Raw genomic sequence first — 25,189 nt, 5'->3', positions numbered from 1 at the left:
GTTTACTTTCTTCTTCAGTTCATTGATTTAAAAAAGTGACAGATACTTTCAGACAACATACTATGTGTTAGACATTGCTGTTAGCTTTTTTTGTATTAATTAGTTTAATCATCACAATCTTTGGATACATGCTATTTTTACTCTGTTTTAGAGATTGGGAAATAGAGGCAGAGAGATTCAATAACCTGCCTAAGAGTAATGGTAGATTTGAGTTTAAATTAAAGTAATCTGATTATAGAAGCTAAATTGTTAATATTTATGATTTTATCCTTTCATAAAATTGGTTTAAGCAAAATATTTTGGTTAGTTTCTGTGTTACAACTGCTGTACTCAGGAATTAACTGGCTTCCTGCTTGAGAATTGCTCCAGTGATATTTGGGAGGCTGTATGGTACCAGGGATTCAACCTAGATCTCTTGCATAAAACATATTTTTCTACCTTTAAGCAGCTTTTCTGATCCTGTTCTGCTGCTAATTTTGTAAGATCTCCGGAGAGCTCTAGCTTACCTTTCTTCATTTAGGGCCAATTTGTCTAATTCTTTTTCAGCCACATATATTTATATTTGTTCCTTCTTACCTAAAGCAATTATAAATATTTTATGAACACAGTAGAATTTGTTATATACATGGTTAAACTAATATATAATAAGTAGTTATAATGTAAAGTACTTTTAGATAGATTAATAAATTTTAGAGGTAATAAAACAAGATTGAAAAATTGATCTATTTTGAAATAATATATATAAGCCACAATATTTATAGTGCTATTTCTCCCAGGGTATATAGGTGGTTTTTAAAATTATTTTCATGTACTTATTTACAATAAATACATTTTATAACAAAATTGTGATAATCCAATAATTTAATAAAATGTCTACTAATTAAAAATATTTTAAACTAGTGTTTTTCAAATATTTTTGAGTTAAATAATGACAGACTTAAATATTTATTGAAGTACTAAATACTGTTAATTTTGCTTTTCACGCATTATTTCAACACCACACCCATCACCAGAGTGCTCACTTCTGAACATTGAAGTTCCTTCATATGAAAGCTTGGTTTTTATGGACAAATTTCAATTACTGTCCATTTGTTGTTCCCTTACTTTGTTTCTTTATATTTATTATCTGAGATATTTTTATTAAAGAACATTAATCATGGAGGTGGTGACAACTACACAAATATAGATGAATGAAGCTGAAATTTACTATCCTTATGCTGTAAATGCAAAGTTTTGTGAATGCAACTGGATGATTTGTTTATGCTTGATGCAACAAAATTCTACCTCTTAGGAATTTGTGACTTGACAATTCTCTATAAAATAACTCATCTATAACATCTCCTGCTCTCCTTCAAACTCAACTTGAGTAGTATAGAAAACTATTTTAAAGTGAAAATGATATGAAACAAGTTGATAATATCTCTGTTTATCTCTGATATCAAAGTCAAAATCTTGATTTATAGAGACTTAACCTAGGGATTTACAGGATATTTAAAGCTTCGAATCAACAGAAGAACACACTCAAGACAAATTACTATGGAAAAACCTTTTCAATATTCTTATAGACCTGTTTCTAGTAAATGAGGTAATGCATTGGCAGAAAGACAGGCTTCTCTACCTCAGCTTAGTCATGCCATGGTCTTGCAAGTCCTTTTCCTAGGATTGTTGGGGCTTCAAGCTAGGGGTAAGACTATAGGTCCCTAGTACATATTGCATCAGCCAGGTTTAAACTGGTTGGCTGAAGTGGTAAAGATGGGGCTCAGGTGCCCACTGATACTTGTGACCTTCGGTGCAATTCAGGTTTATTTCCCGTAGGTCCCTGGGTGTTATTAGTTTATCCTGTCCTGGCACATGCCTTGAAGTTCCTGGAACTGTCTGCCTTTCTGTAGCTAGTCCCTTCTGTCACATATCTGAGGCCTGTAAAGGCTGTGGTTATATTATGGCAAAGCTAGGTTACAAAAGCAAAACAAGAAGTTAATTCTAAACTTACATATCATTCTAACATTAAATTAAATTGTTTAACTGGTTATTGCTTCTTTTAAATAATTATCTATAAATATAGGATCCTATAGGAAATTGTATATATGTGCTCCAGTTTAATTGAGGTATTTTTGATACATGTTATAAATAAGTACTGCATTACATAAAGTGATAATTTAGTACTTGTGTGTAAGTCAACACATGGGTACACAACACTAATATAATGGTACAACACTGTTATTTTAATAGGTGTAGACAAATTTAGGGCAAAATCTTATGACAGTTTTCTTTTACTATGACTCCAAAGCACAAGCTAACAAAGATAAAATAGTCAAATGGGACTACAACAAACAAAATAAAGCTACACACAGCAAAATAAATGATTAACAAAATGATCCAACAATTAATAGAATGGGTGAAATTATGGAATGGTGAATTTTAAAATCATATATGTGAGAGAATTAATATCCAAAATAAAAACTCATACATCTGAAAGATTATGGAACTAAAATTCTCTGTACAACTTGAAAATAAAAGCATGATTTATACACATTAATAAAAATTTGAGGAAGAAACCGGAGCCATAGTACAGTAGGTAGGACTACCTTAAATGCAGCCAACTTAGTTTGATTCCTGGCAACATATGTTCATGATAGCCTTCCGGGAGTGATCCCTGAGCACAAAGTCAGGACTAAGCCTGAGCATGGCTGTGTTCCAAAAAAAAAAAAAAAAAGAAAGAAAGAAATTGAAGGTTTTTTAGAAGAGTTTCATCTAATTTTTTTTATCTACTGTACTCTGTATTTCTATAGATAAATAGAAGAGTCACTGCATCTTATAAAAATCTGAAGTCTCTGTTTACACACTTGCGTTTTGTTCTTTTGAATGTTGTTACATTGAATTATTTGATATTGTGTGGCATGCATTTTTCCTGGTTGCTTATGGAGGGCTGGAGAAAATCTTTTATGTTACCTTTAAAATAATAGTTTGAGTCTGGAGCAATAGCACAGAGGATAGGGCATTGCCTTGCACGTGGCTGACCTGGGTTCCATTCCTGGCATCCCATATTGTCCCCTAAACATGCCAGGAGAAATTCCTAAGTGCAGAGCCAGGAGTAATCCCTGAGTGCAGCTGTATATGGCCCCAATCCCCCAAATATTGTTAATATAAAAATAATTCTTGTCATATACAAGAACTTTTACAATAGGACAACCGTACAAACAAGCAAATTAAAAACAAACTAAAAACAACTTGAACTGACATTTCTTTTAAGATGACATATAAATGGTCAACAGGCACACCATTGATTTTGAAAATGCAAGTCAAAGCCATAGGTGTGTCATTTCACACCTATCAAAATGACTTGAGATAAGTGTTAGTGAAGATGTGTAGAATAGGAAAAACATGTACACAGTTGGAAAGAATCAAAATTAATATTGTCACTATGAAAAACAGTCTGGAAATACCTCAGAAAGTTAAAATTTGAGCTATCACTTGACTTAGCAATCACACTTCTGGATGCATACCTGAAGGAAACTAAGGCACTCTGTATTATTAATAATATGTAAGAAATGAATACAATCATGAATTAAGAAAACAAGTGACATATAACACAATAGAGCACTTTTCAGTCATAAAAAAAAATAATGCCTCTTACAGCACTATTCCTGGGCTGTGATGAGGTTATGCTAGGTTTTGAAGAAAGAAAATCTCATATATTCTCTATTACATATAGATTTTTAAAAAGCTGAACTTAGCAGAGAGTAGAGTGATATTTGTCAGGGGCTAAGGGATGGGGTAATAGGGAGATGTTAATTAAAAGGCATAAACTTCTATCTATAGATGTCTAAACTCTAAGAATCTAGTGTAGAGTATGTTGACAATATTAACAATATTATATGAAATTTAAGAGACATTAAATCTAAAATCTTAATATTGTATAAACAAAGAAGGCAATTAGAGAGATAATGAAGCTGTGATAATTTTTCCTCAATGTGTACATGTATCAAGTCATCACATTTTGCTTTCTAAATTTGTAAAAAAATTATAGCATGATTGCTGAGCTTAATTAATTACACTCAATAGGCTATTAGGATTTGGGATTATTTGTTCCACAGAATAGAAATTATGTTCAAAAATTCTGAGTTAGAAAAGAATATTTTACTCTTATATAATCAAAATAATAGTGAGATGAATAATGTTCTCTGAGATAATTGTTGGTTGGACTTTATTTACATATAATGTTGAAAGAATGTACACCAAACATATTGCCTCCCAAGTTTTGTAGTTTTGTTTTGCCTGGTTTTGGAACTATATTTAGTGCTTGGTACTTAGTCCACATTTCACACTCTGGTTTCACTCTTGGTGGACTTCAAGATCTTCATTGTCAGGGATTGAACATGGGTACACTGTATAAAAGGCAAGCTCTTTATCTGCTGTACTAGTTCCCAAATCCCAAGAACTTATAGTTTTCACATAATTTTAAATTTTAATTTCTTTTAGAGTTTTCAACTTATTAATTTTTTCCGTTGGTTCAGATTTTTGTATTAATAGAGTAAATGTAAATTATTTTTATTGATTTATATTATGTCTATTAGTTTTATTATTAAAATATTACATTTTATTGTTTTTATCTTTAGTATGTTTTAAGCACAAGAAAATTATATTTGGGCATTATTATTATCAATTATTATTATTATTATTATTATTATTATTATTATTATTAGTTTTTGGGCCACAGCTGTTGGTATTCATGGATTACTCTTGGCTCTGTACTCAGAAACTATTCTGGCAGGATCTGGGAATCATACAGGATGCTAGGGATTGAACCAAGGTCAGCTGTGTGCAAGGCAAACACTGCCCTTCCTGCTGTGCTCTTGCTCCAACCCCTTGGGTCTTATTTTTAATTAAGTTATTTTACTGTATTTCTAAATTGTATCTTTGTATTTACAGTTTTTATGTGAAATATACACATACATGAATATACATTAAATTTCTTTTCTTTTGATAATCACAAATATTTATTATTTTTCTTTTTTAATGAAATTTTATTTAAACACCGTGGTTACAAACATGATTCTCTGCACTCTATTAACTCTTTATTTTACCAGGAGAAACATTTTTAAAACGATATCTTCCAATTTCATGTCCACCCTTTGTCTTTACTCCTAATCTTTTTCCAATTTAGATATTCACATCCCTCTCAGTTATTTGTATGTACTTAGGAGATATAATTTAAGATTTTTAAGCTTACAACCACATTTTAAGGAAAGTTTTAAAATAAAAAATGAACTATTATATACATTTTACCTAAATACTAAAATAATTTTTAAAAAGAAGCTAAAAATAAAAATATAGAAAAACAGAAAATAAATATTTTCATTGGAGATCCCCAAATCATTAAATAAAGTGTAAAAACGTTTTATTTTTATAAGAAAATTTTGTAACTTTTTGTTGTTGTTGTTTTTGGACCATACCTGGTGACACTCAAGGGTTACTATGGGCTACACACTAGCTGGGAATCAAACCTAGGTCGTCTTGGGTCAGCAAGGCAAGTACCCTACCGCTGTGCTATCGCTCCAGACCCTGTAATTTAATTTTTATATGAAATCCTCTTATCTCCCTCAGAATTCAGAGTCAGTCCCCATGCTTCAATGATGTCAGTCTGGGAATCCCAGAACGATGATATATCATTTAGTCACTACTTATTTTCTTTTTATAGTTAATTAGTTGCTTCTTTCAAAGTGGCAGTATTTTATATAGCTTTCTGGTTTAGCAAAAGATAAGTAGAAGGCTGTAGGCAGACCTTATGAACAGGAGATTAGTTTTGGAACTAATCTGACCTTCTTACCATGCTGCCATAGATTTTTTGATAGAATAAGTAGGTGGTGTTGGTGGTGGTGGTGATGAGGGGAGGAAAACCTCAGATTTCCATGCTGCCAGAGATGAAGAATGATCAGAAGAAGAAATTAGAAGGAAAATGGCAGGGCAATTCTGTATACAAAGGCAATACAGTAAAGTTGATTTTAGTGGAAAGCAAGATTTGAGAATCAAGGAGATAGAATAAGTTGTCCTAACTGTACAAATACTGAGCTTGCTTTTAAGATCTCTGGTTAGTATCTTTTTTTTTTAATATATGTCAGTTTATCTTTGGTTTCACTTTCTGCCCAATATATAATTTAGTTGAAAAGTTTAAATGACCTTTAGCTCCTAAACATCTCCTTCTCTTTTGATTTGTTGTCTATTGATTATGCCAATATATGTGATCCTCCACCCCAAAACTTAAGTTTTTAATTCTCAGAGTTCCTGAAATATGTTACAAATATATTCCAGGTAATTTTTATTTAAATTCTTGATGGCTGCCCACAAGATTATCGTAGTGACTTAAAACAATCTTTGAAATGTTTGTAGGGTTTTACCATTCCACAAAATTTCAAGGCATAGCTTATTGCCTTATTTTCTAATATTGTTCCCCAAAAATTCTCTTCTACTCTGTTCTTGACATTGTTATTTTTTATCTTTAATTGAATCACTGTGAATTACAAAATTACAAATATATTCATGATGGAGCCTCTGGTGTGAAGTAGCTATTTCTGCTTTTGCTTTCTCTCTACTATTACTATTTATTACCTCCATCGAATCTTGGTTCTCATTTACTATTTGATTTCAGGTGTTTTCTTTAATGATATCAATGATATTTCAGTCCTCTCAATATATGACTTTTTTAGTCTTTTTCTTTTTGATAATTTTGTAACATATAAAAGTGAGTACTGATATATGTCTTTGATACTTTTACCCCATTTCTTGTTATTATAATAATATTATTATTATAGAAAGCTATTATGTATAATATATTACAAGTTGTTATTATACATAATGATATAATAATAATATGTAATTATCATAATATTATATATAATTATTATATATTATACTTACAGTTTGTTATACACAAGAAGGGTCTTTTATATAATAAGTTATTTAAGCACCATGGTTACAGAATTATTGATAGTTGGGTTTCAGTCTTAGAATGTATTTTACTCTTTACCAGTGCAACTTTCCTGCCTCCAATATCCCCATTTCCTTCCTACTACCCCACCCACCCCCACCTCTCTCTGGGGCAGGCATTATGCTTCTCTCTCTCTCTCTCTCTCTCTCTCTCTCTCTCTCTCTTTGACACTGTGGTTTATACTATTGTTAATGAAGGGGTGCCATACGTGTCACTTTATCTTCTTTCAGCACTCAGTTCATGTCCAGAGTAATCAGTTCTAACTATGATTGTCATAGTAGAACTTTCTCTACTCTAACTGCACTCACCAAACCACACTCACTCTAACTGCACTCTTTGTGGCAAGCTTCCTACCATGGACTCGTCCACTTGACCCTCATCTCTATTGTCTCTGGAAATTATTACTATACTGTCTTTTATTTTACAAGAAGGGTTTTTTTTAAGTCAGAGAGCATGTGAAAATGATAGTGAAAGTATCATAAAGTCTGTGCGTTTGTTCTTTTATGTTATGTATATACCTCCCTGTTTAATTTTCTTCTAATGAATTATATTCTGCACTTGAAGCAAATATTTCTTGCCTCAAATTTTGGATAAATTACAAGTTTTCTAGTAATTAATTGGGGCTTTCTTATTTATTCCTTATTATGTATTTAATTAATCAATGGCCTTTGACTTTGTGGAATATTTTATTAGCATAAAACCTTGGTGTGTTTTGGATATTACCCATTCTAAATAGTAAACACCTCTCTTTCTTTACCTTGTATTTGCTTAAAATCTTGGCTACTCCACTAGTGTGTACAAATCATTGGTATGTCTTAAAAGGCTATATTTATAGAATGAAATATTCTGGGTAATATATAATTATATTTACAGTTTAGTTATTATATTATGTGGTTATGTTTATAAAATTATGTTGGGCTGATATCATGTCTTGATAAAGATAAATTTCTTCATGTTTATGGTTTATAAATGAATGTTTTAGATTCTGAACAAATAACTATATTTGATTCGTGTAGACAAATAGCACAAGATATAGTAAGAAAAACCTCGTTTTTTTGGAAGGGGACATACAAAATCAAAAGGTTTAAGGTTGGCTTTGCACTTAGGGATCACTCCTGGTGGGGCTCATGGGACCTTATGTGGTGATGGTCACCTGCATGCAAGACAAGTATCCTACTTGATGTATTATGGCTCTTGCCTCATATCTGACCCTTTGTTTTTGAGTATGTTTAACTTATATCAACTGATAAAAGAACTAGAAAGACTAATGTAGCAGCCCATAATTAGGGTTAGGCATTGTTAGACTTGACATCGTATGTTGGAAACCCCTGTGATTCTGTTCCTGAAACACTTGGCAGATGGAATCCCATACAGCAACCAACTGTTCTAGGGATTCTCCTTGAGGCAAAAATTTTGAAGACACAGCTCTCTAGGTGGGGAAGGACAGCACAAAGAGGGGCTGGCTCCATTTTCCCATGTTTAGTAAGTAATCTCGGGCTTGACTCCAGGCCATCCCTCCTTTCTCACAGAGAGTTCCAGTGAAGGGAGATTACCTATTAACTGTACAGGTCACTTTTATTGCTCACTGAGTTGCTCCAGAGATATTTCTAAGCACCAATGTTTATGTTTATCTTCTCCCTGCTCTTCCCCCCTAATTATCCTCTGCTTTGTCCTTGTCCCTGCCACCCTGCACTATAATAGTTCCTCTTGCCCTAGATAATCATTTTTAGAATGGAATAAACTGGCTTTGGTCATTAGCCTGGGACCCTTTTTTTCCCCTTGTCATTGGCTTTGGAGAACATCATTGGTCCTGAATGAACTGGGAGAATGGAAATTGACCCTCTCTGGCCAACTGTGTCAACACAATTATACCCAGATACTTTGGAGATTTGGACCAAAAAATGAGATGATAAGACTGGAATGAGAGCCATAGAAATAGTACAGCAGATAGGGTGCTTGACTTGCATGTGGATGACCTGAGTTCAATTCTTGGCATCACATACAGTTCCTGGGGCATTGATCTCTGAACCCTTTAGCATAGGGTAAGTAGAACACTATCATTGTGTGTTCCCTGGCACTCTCCCCAAAAGAAATTAAAGAAGGGACAGAAGAAGAGCAATAGTTACAATGTGACATTAATATGATTTTCTTTGTCTTCATTAATGTAGTCTCCAATAGTTTTAATTGGGTTCCTAAAACTTCAGAGCTTATGTAGAAAGTGAAAAGATAAGCCAAATTGGTCTCTTGAATTTTTTGGCTTTCCATTCCAATGCTCTCCTATCTGAACATCTGGCCATGTCATGGCTGCTGACCATCCTATTAGTTACTCCATTTATATTTTTTATAATGGAAGTATTATATGCCAATAATGTACTGTCAATGTCTTTTCTAATCTTACTATGTGTCATTTTTAAAGTTTATTCTTTGATGTATATTAGGTTTTCTTATGTTCATTCTAGACTTTTGTAAATCAGGCAAACTTGTTTAAGAGTGGCCTGAAAGGATAAATTATGTGTTTGGTATGCAATAAATTTAAATAATTAAATTTGAATGTCTGGAGAACTGTTCTATGAGTAATTTAAAAATAGAATGTGGGAGTTTGGGGAAAATTTGACTTCTTTATTTTCTATTTGTGGTTTCAATTCTACATGCCCTGCCTCCCAATATTTACTATGCATATCTATTATGCTTTTATATTTGTTTCCTTCTCTTATGAATATATAGATAAATGGTACTTAAGACCATGTAATAGGAAATCACATATTGAAACTTAACTACTTTAGGTAACAAGTAAATAACAGATTTAATTATAGGGCCCTATGAAAGAATTGAGGGATATATGGCCTTTACAGTGTGAGTGTTTTTTAATATTTATCATAAGATAAATATTTAACAATTTAATTTTAGTTATTTTTATTTTCTTTTATATGGAAACATTACAGCTGATAAATCAATGGATGGAGCAAACAATTCTGTGGTGTCAGAATTTGTCTTCCTGGGACTCACCAATTCCTGGGAGATCCAACTACTTATCTTTGTGTTGTCATCCATGTTTTATGTAGCTAGCATGATGGGAAACTCCCTTATCATGATCACTGTGACTTCTGACTCTCATTTACACTCTCCTATGTACTTCCTGTTAGCTAATCTCTCCTTCATTGACCTGGGAGTTTCTTCTGTCACTTCTCCTAAAATGATTTATGACCTTTTCAGAAAGCATAAAGTCATCTCCTTTAGAGGCTGCATTACTCAAATATTCTTCATCCACGTCATTGGGGCTGTGGAGATGGTGCTGCTCATAGCCATGGCCTTTGACAGATATGTTGCCATATGTAAACCTCTCCATTATCTGACCATCATGAGTCCAAGAATGTGCATCTTCTTTTTAGTGACTGCCTGGATAATAGGCCTTATCCATTCCCTGGTACAACTGGCCTTTGTGGTAAACTTGCCTTTCTGTGGTCCTAATGTTTTGGACAGTTTTTACTGTGACCTTCCTCGATTCATCAAACTTGCCTGCACAGACACCTACCGACTCGAGTTTATGGTCACAGCAAACAGTGGGTTTATTTCACTGGGATCATTCTGCATATTGATAATCTCCTACATTTTTATCCTAATCACTGTTCAGAAACACTCATCAGGTGGCTCATCTAAGGCTTTCTCTACTTTGTCAACTCATATCATGGTGGTGGTCTTGTTCTTTGGTCCTTGCATCTTTGTTTATACCTGGCCTCACCCCACTTCACATCTAGACAAATTTCTTGCTCTTTTTGATGCAGTTCTCACTCCTTTCTTAAATTCAGTCATCTATACATTCAGGAACAAAGACATGAAAGTGGCAATGAAGAAAGTGTGCAGCCAACTTATTACTTATAGAAGGATTTCTTAAATGACAGTTTTATGAAATTTCCTTACTGACTTGGAGTAATGCTAAATTTTTATTATTTTAGTACCAGATTTCTCATGTTTCTTACTAGTAGTATTTAGGTCTCCTAAAGTAGGATAGTGTGGGTATTTAAAAATATTAATACATTGTGTTTCTAACTATGCAAATAATGTGTAGTAAAACTATTTTCTAGAGAAGGCAATTGCTTGTTTAATTGCCTTTAATTGACTAATTTGCCATGATCTCTACTTCAAAGCTTGAGTGTCTTCATTGCCATATAATGGTGACCTTGTTGACATAGATTAAATAGATACGAGATGGAAATATATGCACCTAAATTTATTAATTTATCACAATATGTAGTTAGTAGCTTCAATTTCTCCTAGACCTTACTCATTCATTTAATAAAGGAAAATTTTTGGAAAATTAAATGATGGTTACAGTGTTAATAAGAGCAACAGGGAATTATCTGGGTTATCATCTTCACTAATAAAATATTTAGCAATATTCTATTTTTTGCTCTGTGCTGTTTTTCTTCTAAGATATTCCTGATATCATGAGCAGAAAATAGTATTCTTACACTAGGACACAGTTTGACAGTGAAGTGCCGTCTGGTGACCAAGGCTTACCTACCTTTTGAAGCTTATATTATTTTTTAGGCTGAATAACTCTGTGTTTTGGAAGTTGTTTTCTTCTTCCCATTTATACCTATTCACTTTCTTCCTTTTCCTTTTACATAGACTATTTTCTCTTAATTTTTATAGTTTTATTAAATAATAAATTTCATTTTGGGAAGTGTTTTGTGCATAATGCCATTCCTTTCTATAGGAAAGACGATTCACATCAATAGATTTTAGAAATTTTAATTCATAACCATTTCAATGGAGAACAATGATGGTTCCTTCCTACAGACATAATATAAATGACTCAGAATCTTATTTATACTTTCATCATACATCTTATCTAGTTATCAATAATTTTGTTATATCTGGTTCTTAGATACTCAATAATCACCTTTTTTAAAAATCTTTGTCCTATAGTTTATTATTATTATTATCAATATTATTTGGGTGATACATGGCTATGCTAAGGGCTTACTTCTGGCTCTACATTTAGAAATTGCTCCTGGCAGTGCTCAGGTGATTTTATGAGGAGCCAAAGATCAAACCTGGGTCAACTATGTGCAAGGTAAATATCCTGCCCATAGTATTATCATTCTGGTCCCCCATTCATTATTTTTTTAGTCTTTTGCTGGACATTATATATACATTCATAGAGAGCAATATATATATATTTGCTAAATATATATGTGAAATAGCAAAAATATATATGTGAAAATAACAATATATATTTGCTAGATATATATGTGAGCCAGAAGGTAGCATTTGCAGTTAGCCTCCCTAGAATTTGTTTGGTTTCTTTCTTTAAACGAGGTGTCATTTGATTACAAGTGTGTATATCTATTAGTATAGTTTCACACCTCTTCATATATACATCACCTTATCACTGCACCACTAAAGGCACTATTAACCCATTGGACTTCCTTACTGCTTCATCATCCTACTCTTTCTCTCTAGAAATTCTATAGTCAGATTCAAGAGTTCCATTTACTTTGCACATTATTGCAAAGTTATTGAAAGTTATTGCAGTTATAACATGTTATTGCTTGTTATTGTGCTTTGTTTATTTTTTTGTATGTCATGTGTTATAATTTAACCTGATATTTCATCCATGCTACATTTAGTTCATTTGGTACATTTTTCTCCTTATAGTTGAGTAATATTCCACCATGTACACTACATCCTCTAATTGCAAAAGATATTTTTTTCATTGGATTTTCTTTTTTCTTTTTTCTTGTTTTTTTTGGGTCGCACCCGGCAGCGCTCAGAGGTTACTCGTGGCTCCATGCTCAGAAATCACTCCTGGCAGGCTCGGATGCCATATGGACTTGAACTAATGACCTTCTGCATGGAAAGAAAACGCCTTACCTCCATGCTATCTCTCCGGCCCCTTTTCTTTTTCTTTTTGTTTTTTCGGTGCACACTCGTTTGATGCTCAGGGGTTACCCCTGGCTAAGCGCTCAGAAACTGCCTCTGGCTTGGGGGGATCATATAGGATGCCGGGGGATCGAACCGCACTCGCGATCTTTCCTTGGCTAGCGCTTGCAAGGCAGGCACCTTACCTCTAGTGCCACCTCGCTGGCTCCTCATTGGATTTTCTTAATTCATTGATTCATATTCTAAAAATCTAGAGGGGCAACCAGAATTGTCCTTGTTTATTTAGAAAAATGCCTGCTCCTCTTCTTCTCTTTATCCTGTCTGCCAAGATGTACAAGATAAATTCTATGACTGTATAGTTTTTAAAGATTTTTCTGATCACTGAATATAACTTTGTTAAAGGGCATAATTTTCACTTTGAGGAGATAACTGCCATTAAGACATTTACTCCATTGCCATTCCAACTCTGCTGTCTTCTGGTAACATATCTCTCTAACTGTAATCTGATTGAAAGATAGCATCTAGATTCTGCCTCTGGCCACTGCTGCTTGGTTTTAGTTCTGATTCAAGTAATTACTTCCTGTTGCAGTTGAACAGTGCAAATCATTGACCAAAATGAGCCGAATCTGGTTATTCTCCCACTATGTAGTGAATAAAAAGAAAGAAAGCCTCAATTCCTTTAGAAGCTGTGATGGTTAGACACTGCATGCAATCATAGTTTTCTGCTGGCAAATCTGGAATAACGAAAGAAAAAAGTTATATAAGAGAATAAAATTTTACAACAGTGTTCAAGTTCTTGATTACAAAGGGGGGGAACTTTGTCTTCGTTCTTACCTTCCCTTTACTCCATTTGTTTACTAATAATTGATTTGATAAATTAATTCTAATTTAATTTCTGTTTTTTAAAATCTAAGTTTTTTTTTAAAACCTAAGCATATCAATAACTACACAACTTACTCTTTATTTGGTGGGGGGAGTCCAAAAAACATTGGTTCAAGGTTCACTCCTGGCTCAGGAATCATTCTTGATTCTGTTCAGGGAACAGTATTTGGTGCAGGGGAATGAACCTGGGTCGAGTACATGCAAGGCAATTATATTACCTGCTCTATTGTCTCTTGTGCCCATATACCTCTTATTCTAAGGAGTTTGTTTTTAAGTTACTTTGGGTATGAATTATGCTATTTTATTATTTAAGAAAACCTTTTTTCTTCAGATTAAAAAGAAAATATGCTCAGTAAGATTTATGTGGAGATTGCAGATAAAAATAAGTAAAAAATTGAAAATACCTCTAATATCACTACAAGGAGATAATTATTAATAACCTGGAATATATATTTTTCTATGCCTAAATATAAATGTATATTTACAAAATTAGAGTTTAATGGTCTTTACATTTTATCCTGACTTATATTCTTGATCTTTCTTATGTGAAATATTTTAATACAAAATTATTTTAACTAATTACATTGCATTAATTAGCATAAATTTATTTGCTATCCATATATTGTCAATTAGTTATTTTGTCTTTATTTTTTTATTTAATGTTTTTTTTTTTTGGTTTTTCGGGCCACACCCATTTGATGCTCAGGGGTTACTCCTGGCTAAGCGCTCAGAAATTGCCCCTGGCTTGGGGGGATCATATGGGACAAAGGGAGATCAAACCATGGTCCTTCCTTGGCTAGTGCTTGCAAGGTAGACACCTTACCTCTAGCGCCACCTCGCCAGCCCCATTTTGTCTTTATTTTTAATCATAAGATTTTTGCATACAACTGAATTTCTGATTACTTTCTTATAGTATATTTGGAATTAATAGGATAAATTAATATGATAAATTGGGCTGGAAAAATAGTTCAGAGGTAGTACTTTGGCATCCCAAATGGTTCCCTAAGTCTCACCAGGAGTGATCTCTGAGCATAGAACTAGGAGTAAGAACTAAACACTGTCAGGCTAGATCCTAAACAAACTAAAAATCATTGTGAATTTAAAAGAATAAAAAGATAAAAATCTTTTGCTTATATCTTTTCAGTTTGTTATTAATTTGAACATTTTAAATGTCATTTGTCAAATGAAAAATACTTTAAAATAACACCTTTTTTAGGTTGTTGAACCACACCCAGTGACACTCAGGGGTTACTATTAGCTATGCCCTACCTCCATTCTATCATTTTGTCCAGAGGGAAGATTATTTTCCAATCTAAATTTATCAGATTAAAAAATTTTAATAATTGAATCACCTCGAGATGCACAGTTACAAAGCTGTTCATGACTGAGTTTCAATCATACAATGTTTCAATGCCCATCCCTTCAGCAGTACATACTTTCCTGCCACCAGTGTCCCAAGTTTCTACCCAACACCCCCAGACTACCTCTGTTGGTGACTTTCTCATTCTCTTCCTCCTTCTCCTCTTCTTCTCTTCTTTTTCCTTCCTCTTTATTTTTGTCCTCCTCCTCCTGATCCTCCTCTCTCTTTCCCTTTTATTGACTGTGGTTTGCAGTATTGTTACCAACAGGATATCAATTTACTTCATTAAACAACCAATCAATAATCAATTAAAAGCCCAGTTCTTGTCTAGAATGATGATTTTCAATTATCTTTCTATAATGGTCAATTCTCTGCCCTAACTGCACTCCCCTACTCTTTGTTCCATGTCTTCTACCTTGGACTAATCCTTCTGGTTCTTGTCTCAACTGTCTGATGATATTATTACCATACTATCTATTTCTTTTATATCCCACAAATGAGTGTGATCATTCTATGTATATCCCTTTCCCTCTGGCTCATTTTACATAGAATAACACTAACTTTCAATATCCATTCAGTATAAGCAAATTTCATGACTTCAATTTTCCTAACAATTGTTAGAAGCTAGAAGAGCCCCTGCAGCCTCACACTTCTTCAAGTAAATGAATCTCAGCAGAGCATGTAGAAAATGCCACATTGCAAGCATGACAATGTGGAATCAACATGCTTAGAGAATAAAGATGGTAGTTCTGATCACCTAAAAAGTATAAGCCACCTATTTAGCCTCTCAGATAAGGACTTTAAAGAAAAATATGGAGGATTCCCATAGAACTCAAAGAAATCATGGAACGAGCCAAACAAATCACAAATAATCAAGAGGATATGAAAGTAGAAATGAGAAAACTCAGGCCCAGAGAGATAGCACAGCGGTGTTTGCCTTGCAAGCAGCTGATCCAGAACCAAAGGTGGTTGGTTTGAATCCTGGTGTCCCATATGATCCCCCGTGCCTGCCAGGAGCTATTTCTGAGCAGACAGCCAGGAGTAACCCCTGAGCAATGCCGGGTGTGGCCCAAAAACAAAACAAAACAAAACAAACAAACAAACAAAAAAGAAATGAGAAAACTCCAAATTGAAATAACAGAACTAAAAAACTTGGTAGGTGAAATGAAAACCTCACTAAAAGCCTCTTCAACAGAGTAACAGAAGCCGAGGACAGAACCAGTGAGCTGGAAGATAAGATGCATAACAATTCCATACCACAGAAGAGATTGGAAAGTTCCTTAAAACAAATAATTGAACAATAAAATAAATTCCTTAAAGAATGAAAACAGATAAAAATAAAAGTTTTGATAAACTCATCAGAAACAGCATAAAAATTATTGAAGTCTCAGAGACTCAGGAAGAAAATCCGCATGAAGAATAAACAATCAAGGACAACATTGCTGAGACTCTCCCAAGGCAAAAGAGTGCATTCAACCAAATCCTGCGTGTCCAAAGAGTACCAGCTAAAAGAGATTCTAAAAAAAGCTACCCAATACACACTCCAGTCACAATGATAAATCCTACAGATAGAGATAGAATAAGCAGCAAGATCAAAAATGGAAATTATATTCAAAGGAACATTCTTAAGATTTAAAGAAGACTGTCACAAGAAACACTCAGGGCCAGAAGGCAGTGGTGGGACAGAGTGACAAATCTCAATGAAATGAATGCTACTCTGAGAGTACTTCATACAGCCAGACTCAGGTGTGAAGGAAGGATATACAACTTCACATATAAACACCAGCTTAGTAACTTTATAGACTCAAAACAAGCTCTTAAAGATGAACTGAAAAAAGAGGTCACTAATTTCCATGACAATTATCTCTCTCAACTTCAATGGAGTAAATACATTAAGAAGCACTGAGTGGTAAATGTGCATAAAATAAAATGGAATTCAAGGTTTTGCTGCCTACAAGAAACATATCTGAATAGTTAGAACAAACATATACTCAAATTCAAAGGTTGGAGGACAACCATTCAAGCAAACAATTCAAATAAAAAGGCTATGGTGACCATACTAACATCAGATGACACAGATTTTAAACAATAAATTTGTAAGAGACAGAGATGGACATTTCTTAATAATTAGGTATATCCACAGGAATAAATCACATTCCTAAACATATACACACTTTTTTATTAAGATATTTTTTTTTTTTTTTGGTTTATGGGTCACACTCGGCAGTGCTCAGGGGTTATTCCTGCTCTATGCTCAGAAATCGCTCTTGGCAGGCTCAGAGGACCATATGGGATGCCGGAATTTGAACTACCAACCTTCTGTATGCAAGGCAAACGCTTTACCTCCATGCTATCTCTCCGGCCCCACATATACACACTTTTAAACACACCATTTGAGGGATCAACTTAAAACAATTGTTGACAAATTTGAAGGAAATCAATAACAACACAATAATAATGGGAGACTTCAACACAACTTTGTCAATCCTTGATAGGTCAACCAGGCTAAAACCGAATAAGACTATACTGGTTCTGATGAAAAAATGGAATAATAAAGTGGCTTACTATATATATATATATATATATATATATATATGGCACTCTATCTTCAGAATACTTAATATCCATTCTTCTTCAATGCACATGTTTCATTCTCCATGATAGACCACATGCTGACCGATAAAATATACCTACATAAAATAAAGAGGATAGAAATAGTACAAACTGTCTTCTTAGATCATAATGCACTGAAATTAAAAGTGAATTACAGACATAGAGGAAAAACTTTAACACCTGGAAATTAAACAGCTGAAAACTGAACAATCAGTGGGTTAAAGACTAAATCAAAGAAGAAATCAAAAGATTTGTGGAAAAATATAAGAATAAAGAGAAATTATAAAAGTTTGTGGTATACAGCAAAAATGACATCAAGAAAAAATTATAGCTTTGCAAACATTCCTGAAATTCATTTGTAAAATAAATGCTCATGATTGACTAAAGCAATACTTAGGAAAAAAATTGGTGGAATCATTTTCCCCAACTTTAAATTTTACTACAAAGCAATAGTCATTAAAACAGCATGGTATTGGAATAAGGATAGACCCTCAGACAATGAAATATATTTGAGTATTCAGAGTTTGGACAGTAGACACACAGTTAATTAATATTTTAAAAAGGAATATGAAACACAAATTTGAGAAAGGAAAGTCTTTTTAACAAGTAGTGTTAAGACAACTGGTCAGCCACATGCAAAAAACCAACTTTGATCCTCATCTAACACCATGCACAAAGGTCAAATCTAATGGATTAAGACCTGGAACCATAAGGTATATAGAAGAAAACATAGGTAAAACACTCCATGCCATAGAGACTAAAGGCATCTTCTAGGAAGAAATACCATTGTCCAAACAAGTGGAAGCAGAGATAAAAACTGGCACTACATTAAACTGAGAAGCTTCTTCACTTCAAAGGAAATAGTGACTAGGACACAAAGGCCACCTACAGAATAGAAGAAACTATTCACCCAATACCCATTTGATAAGGGGATAATATCTAAGATATAAAAGGTACTGACAGAACTTAACAAGGAAATAAATCTAACCCCATCAAAAATGGAAGAAGAAATAAACAGACATTTCTTCAAAGAAGAAAAGCAAATGACCAAAAGGCACATGAAAAAAATGCTCGGGGCCAGAGAGTTAGCACAGCGATAGGGCATTTACCCTACTTGCAGAAGGACTATGGTTCGAATCCCAGCATCCCATATGGTCCCCGGAGCCTGCGGGGGTGATTTCTGAGCATAGAGCGAGGAGTAGCACCTGAGCACCACCGGGTGTGACCCAAAAACCAAAAAAAAAAAAAAAAAAAGCCAAAACAAAACAAAACAAAAAAACTCCACATATCACTAATCATTAGAGAACTATAAATATAAACAATGAGCTATCTTCATCTCACACCACAGAAACTGGAACAGATCACAAAACAGTCAACCAATGTTGGTGGGGTTGTGGGGAAAAAGGAACTCTCATTCACTGTTTGTGAGAATGCTGTCTAGTCCAGCCCTTATGGAAAACAATATGGACATTCCTCAGAAAACTGAAAATTGACCTCCACTTTGCTGCAGCAGTACTAATACTAGGGTTATACCATAGGGACACAATATAAATATATATAAATATATCCCACAACAAATGAGTGGCTAAAGAATCTGTGGTACATCTTCACAATACAATACTATGCAGATTCTAGGAAACATGGAGTTATGACATTTCCCTATATATAAATGGACAGACAAACTGTCATTCTGAGTGAAATGAGTCAGCGGGAGATAAACACAAAATAGTCTCACTTATTTGTGGGATTTAAGAAAAATAAAAGACAGTATTGTATTAATACCTGGACACAATGTAATTGTGGGCCAGATATGATATGAAGCTTACCATAGAGAATGGGAGCACAGTTAGAGAAATAACTGCACTAATATCTACCATGACAATGATAGTGAGAGAGAGAACTAGAATGACTGTCCTGAAGACAGGCAGGTGGTGGTGGGGTTAGGAAATGGGAAACATTGGTGATGGGAAAGTTGCACTAGTGAAGGGCTCTGTACATTTGATGACTGAACCCATCTATGAACATAATAACCATGGTGCTTAAATAGAGAAATTACATAAAAATATCTGTGAAAGCATTGAGGATCATTCATATAGTTGACGCAACATGAAGTAGTTTCGACCTTTTGTTTTTACATGCTGTGCATCTTTAGGTCCCGCCTAGGACAGATCATTCTGTAACTTTCCATCTGACTGACTTCACTCAGCATCTCTCTGTCTATCTCTGTCTCTCTTTCTCTCATTTCCTCTAGTAATTTTAAACTCATAAGATTTCTACTTTTTATCCAAGGTGTTTGAATCTACCATTTACATTCTTAATTGTGTTATTTTTTTAGTTGAATCATTTACCCCACCACCATACATTCAGTGATCTTTCTTTTTATCATGAATTTTTATTTTTATTTTCTTCTTAAATTTTGCTAGTTTACTTTTGCATTTCGTTACAAATTCTCTTTCAATTTATACCTTCTAAATTTTATTTCAGGAAGACACATAAACAAATATAATTTTATAGTTTATTGCTATATTATATAACATTCTATTAAGTGTTTATATTTGTGTCATTTTCCTTTTTTCTTCCATTTTTTACATATCAAATCTTGCTTTAAAATGGAAATTATCATGTAATAATGCTATTAATAACCATCGATATTACTAGGTTTGGAAAAGATTATCAACAATTACCTACTAAGGTAAAAGGAAAGTAGTTGAGTTTTGGAATGTGTTTTATAGATACCTCCCACCTAGTAGCACATTTTTCCCTTGTGATCCTGACTTTTATCAGAGTCATCAGAGTTTTGAAGGTTTCAGTAGAATGGGCTTTTTTCTCAAGCACACAGCACAGAAGAAAAGAAAACCCAGAGAAACTATGTAATGGCCAAAGAGTCACGATGGTTTACTATTGATAAAATAGTCTACCATTCTTGGGTATTTGTTGCAGTTAATTTTTAAAGGATTTAGATAAAGGGCAGAGTCATAGCTATTCATTAGTACCTTAAGTCTTCACCCTAGAGAGGATATTCTAATATTGAAATGAATATCAGGTCTTTTATTTATAGTGAATACTATTTGGTCTTATATAAGTATAGCTACCCCAGCTTTTTTCTTTCTATATTAGCTTATATATTTGTGTCCAACCATTCACTCTGAAAATATATTTTCTATGGGTTTAATGTTTTTTTCTGTAGGCAGCAGATAGATGATTTTTTTTTCCTAATCCATCCAACTACTCTGTGCCTTTTTGTAGAGAGTTAATCTATGAAAATGAAAGAGAGTATAGGGCTTTGTTTCCATTTTTTTGAGTGGGTATATATAATCTAGTTTTTTTTTTATCCAAGAATGTATTTGTTTTTTTATAGGTAGCCTTTCAGTAATTCTTGCAGGATTGGCTTAGTTGTCACAAATGCTGCAATTTCTTGGTTGTCTGCAAAGGTTCTTATCTCTTCCTCAAGTCTCAAGTTTAAATGGTAGTTTAGTAAGGTTGAGTTGGAGTCCCCGCCACCCAAAGCCCCAGGCCCCTTCTCAGTGGTGCTCAGGGGTTACTCCTGACTACATTCAGAAATTACCTCTGAATGCTGGGGGTGGGAATGGCAGCCATATGGTATGCCAGGATATTGAACTGGAGTAGGCCATGTACCCACTACCCAGTACCGTGTGCTGGTTAAGTGAAAGTAAGGCAAGACAAGACATAGTACTAGAGAGATACTATCTCTCTGGTCCCAAAGCTGGAAGTATTTTTCACTCGTGATTTTTACTATTTCCTAGCTTTTAAGATACCATATAGAATATCTATGATTCTTTTGTTCCCTTGTATTTGAGGACTCTCTGCTCTTTCTGCTTTAAATAGTCAGCCTTTTACCATTTTAATTATTATTTGTCTTTGTGCTTTTCTCCCCATTTTTTAATTTCTTCCATCAGCCCTTTTTTCCCTTTTTGTTTTTCCTCTCCTTCTGGTATTCCTATAGTTTGAGGAGTATTCCTCTTGATAATATTTATCATGAATCTTATGTTCTTTTCCATTTATTTACTTCTTTCTTTTATCTCTTCACTATGTGTGATGGCTAATATTTTGTCTTCACAAAAATACTTAATGTAAATACAAAAATTGAAAATATGAAGACTAATACATGGAGACAAAATTGACACACAAAATAAAACTATTATATTCATGGCTAGTATTTTTGTCACTTATACACTCCTTGTTGAATTTTGTTGTTTTGCTATTGTATTGTTTTTTAACTCCTTCAATTGCACTTTTTATGGAATTTTGGTATTTTAGGTCTGTTGATCACTCAGGTGGTTGAACTTTTCCAATGATTAGGTTAGAAAATTTTCTTCAATGGAGCACTTAAATAAATTCTTTATTACTGAGTCTTGAGGCTTTATTTTAGCTCTCTGATTTGCTGGGTCTATCATAGACTCTGATTTTCTATGTTCCTTTCTGCTAGAGAAGTTATATTCCTTTGTTTCATATTCTTTTTAGAGATTTTTGGGTGCTATGATTTGAGTTTCAAATCTCCAATTATCTGAGATTTGACTTTTCTGACTATATTTCAGCAAAATGTTACTCTTCATAATTTGTTCATCTAACCACCTCTGTGCCTATAAAATGCTCTTCCAGTGCCCATAAAGTGAATGCTTAATAATCTGTTTTTTTGCATATAAGAGTATTATGGAGGTATTTGAGTCAAGGTATCAAAACAAGTACTCTAGAGTTGGTGAAATTTGAGGGGTGATAATATCATGGACACATATACATCATCGTAATTTTGAGTTTGAGCACCAATCGATGTAGGCTTCCTTCATCCAGGGGACTGAGGCAGAGCTCATAAATTGTGCAGGGACAACAGGGCAGAAAAATGGTCAGAACATATTATTTGTTTTTAAGAGGATAGGGGATTATTGTTTTGTTTGGAATCTTAGCCCTGAAAACAAAATTTATTTATGTAATTGAGGTTGATTTATAGTTTTATTTGTGCTGTCACACTTGTCTGAAATTAGATTTAAAATTACCTATATTATATGAATATGCTTGGAAGCAATGACTTTTTTGTAAGTTAGAGAAGTTAAATTTTCTTTAAGTTTTTCATTTGTTTTTCAAGGCAGCTAACTTTACTACAGTTAAGGAAGTTTTCTGTAGGAGAAAGGGAAGGAAAAATTCACAGCGTTCTAAGTTTATTGTAGCCTCGCCTTTATTATCAATGCAACTTGGTTTAAAAACAATTTGTCTCAGATTGTGTGGCAATAACAAACTTACTTCACAGAATGGTTGTAAGTATTTAGCTTAGCTATATAATTGTCAACTTTGAACTTAACTATTCACATTTCCTTATGTAGTCTGTACTTTTTTTTACTGAATGCTATACAATTTTATCTCCATGTAATAGTCTTTATATCTTTAATATTTTGCCTACATTAAGTTTTTTGTGATTATCATTATATAAAATGAAGATTTAAAATATTAAATGACACTCTTTAAACATTGCTGTCAAGTTAGTCATCAGAAATGATTTAAAGTAGTTCTTAAAATAACAAATTATTCTTACTATAAGAAAATGAAATCTCTAATTTTAACTAACAACCTCACTGATTGGCTACACTGGGAAAACCAGAAGGACTAAAGTGTAATTCCCCAAACCAAATGATTTCAGGTTGGCAATTCCCTATCTCTGTAACATTACTTGGTCACTACCCTCTGGGGCTGCAATTAGCTGTTGTTTTCTATTTAGCAGTTTTATATAGCTATTTGTATTTATTAGTAATGATCCAGCAGATCGTCTGGTTGATTTTGGGGACAATATCTCTACAATTCTTTAATGATACCTTTTTTTTAGGTCCCTTGGCAAAACAGGTATGTGGGAGCAAAAAAAATTCAATCTAATTGACTATAGTAATGTAAAAGTAGCTTTCCTTAACTGATTGTGATGTCATCGTTCTATGTAAGAAGTTGCTGTTGACACTAGAGAATGAAATAGGTATCAGAATCTAAGGGTACGAACACAAAAATGTGTATATCTGTAGTGTATATATGAGAATAAAGATGTATATGAATATTAGAGAAGACTCAGTATTTTTCTTATGACTCCTCATCTTTTTTTTTTCAAGTTTCTCGGTTTCCATTTATTTATTTTTGTTTCCTTGTGCCTTTCTTTATATACCTATGGGTTATGGTTAGTCTAGCTATCTGGTTGGTATATCATAGAAACCATTAATGCCTTTTTACATTTTGCCTTAACAATTTATTTCTGTGTGCTTTCTATTTCTAATCTTTGCAACTCTTTCCTATTGATTTCTCTTTTAAATTTAGAGGTAGGTGTTACCAAGTATTTTTGGTATTAAATACCAAATATTTGCAAGTTATTTGAAAACTTTGCCTACTCTTTTATGGGCACTTGTTATTAATTCATTGTTTGACAACTTTACCACATTATTTTATTATTCATTTACTTAATGAATACATTTATTATATAACTATATGCTTCTGATACAGCAATCAAATATCATTTGCAAAGTAGAAAATTCATGTAAACTGGTATTTCAGTTTTTCAGTATTTCTTCCTCAATCATCTACTTTCTTCAATGCCAAAAAATTATCTTTAGTCCCCTGTTTCTCCTCATACACTATTGTACTCTTGAAGTTCCTCATGTAGTTATTCTTTGGTATATAACAGATATAATTTATTGTGTTATATACTATATACTGAATTAATGAATGAATTTAATAATTTATTTCTCATAAATGTCCTACAGGAAGATATTATCTCTAAATTAGTGATGGAAAATTAGAAGCTCAGAGAGGCACAAGTAATCTGTTGTACTCTTCTATTAAGTGAGTGATGATACCTGGATTAAAAGAAACCTATCTAACTTCAAAGTCTGATATAATGTATGAAAAAAAAGTCTATAGTTTTTTTTTATTTTTAGGGCTGAAGATGAAACTTTGAAATTGATTTCTGAACTTGAAAATGTGGGAATACAACTGTATGATAATTTCATCTTATTAAAGAACGAATCTTTTGAAATAATTCTATGGTGATCTTCAAGTAGCAGAGCGGACTACATGTTGCTTCCAGTCTCCTGGGATGGTAAAACTTGCTAGGGAAATTTTATGTGCTTGTTCATCATTATGCTCTACCATTTTTGCTTAATTTTTGATAAAACTCCTAAAAATCATAACTATATATTTCTAAGGTGAATTGTAATTATGTATCATTGTATAATACAAAAATATTTTCCCATTTATTATTGTAATGTATCATTTTTCACAACAGCTCTTTGAGTCATATAGGGCAGGTAATGGAAGCATTTGGCTCCCTTAATTTCAATCCCATGTCAAAATCAAGAGCAACACTAAATCAGTGATTTGAAGGTGAGAGACTTATTGATATACTCTTTTTGATTCTTAGAAATAAAGTCTATTTTATTTCATACTAATTAAACTTGTTGAACAGTTTCTACTTTCTT

The 25,189-nt window shown here is 33.3% G+C and overlaps 1 protein-coding gene across 1 annotated transcript; it reads left to right on the top strand.

Moving 5' to 3' along the window:
- The first annotated feature begins 9,938 nt into the window (after nt 1–9,938).
- Nucleotides 9,939–10,877, top strand: LOC126001396 (olfactory receptor 4F3/4F16/4F29-like). Its single transcript, XM_049768655.1, has one exon. The coding sequence runs from the start codon at nt 9,939–9,941 to the stop codon at nt 10,875–10,877; it is 939 nt and encodes a 312-aa protein (XP_049624612.1).
- Nucleotides 10,878–25,189: the final 14,312 nt, after the last annotated feature.

This window comes from Suncus etruscus, chromosome 2 (assembly GCF_024139225.1).
Source record: "Suncus etruscus isolate mSunEtr1 chromosome 2, mSunEtr1.pri.cur, whole genome shotgun sequence".
NCBI lineage: Eukaryota > Metazoa > Chordata > Mammalia > Eulipotyphla > Soricidae > Suncus > Suncus etruscus.
The sequence above is the reverse complement of the archived record's forward strand: the minus strand, read 5'-3'. Positions and strand labels throughout refer to the sequence as shown.

What these genes read in the sequence shown, in the direction of transcription:
- LOC126001396 (XM_049768655.1), top strand. Translation starts at nt 9,939, where the DNA reads ATGGATGGAGCAAACAATTCTGTGGTGTCAGAATTTGTCTTCCTGGGA.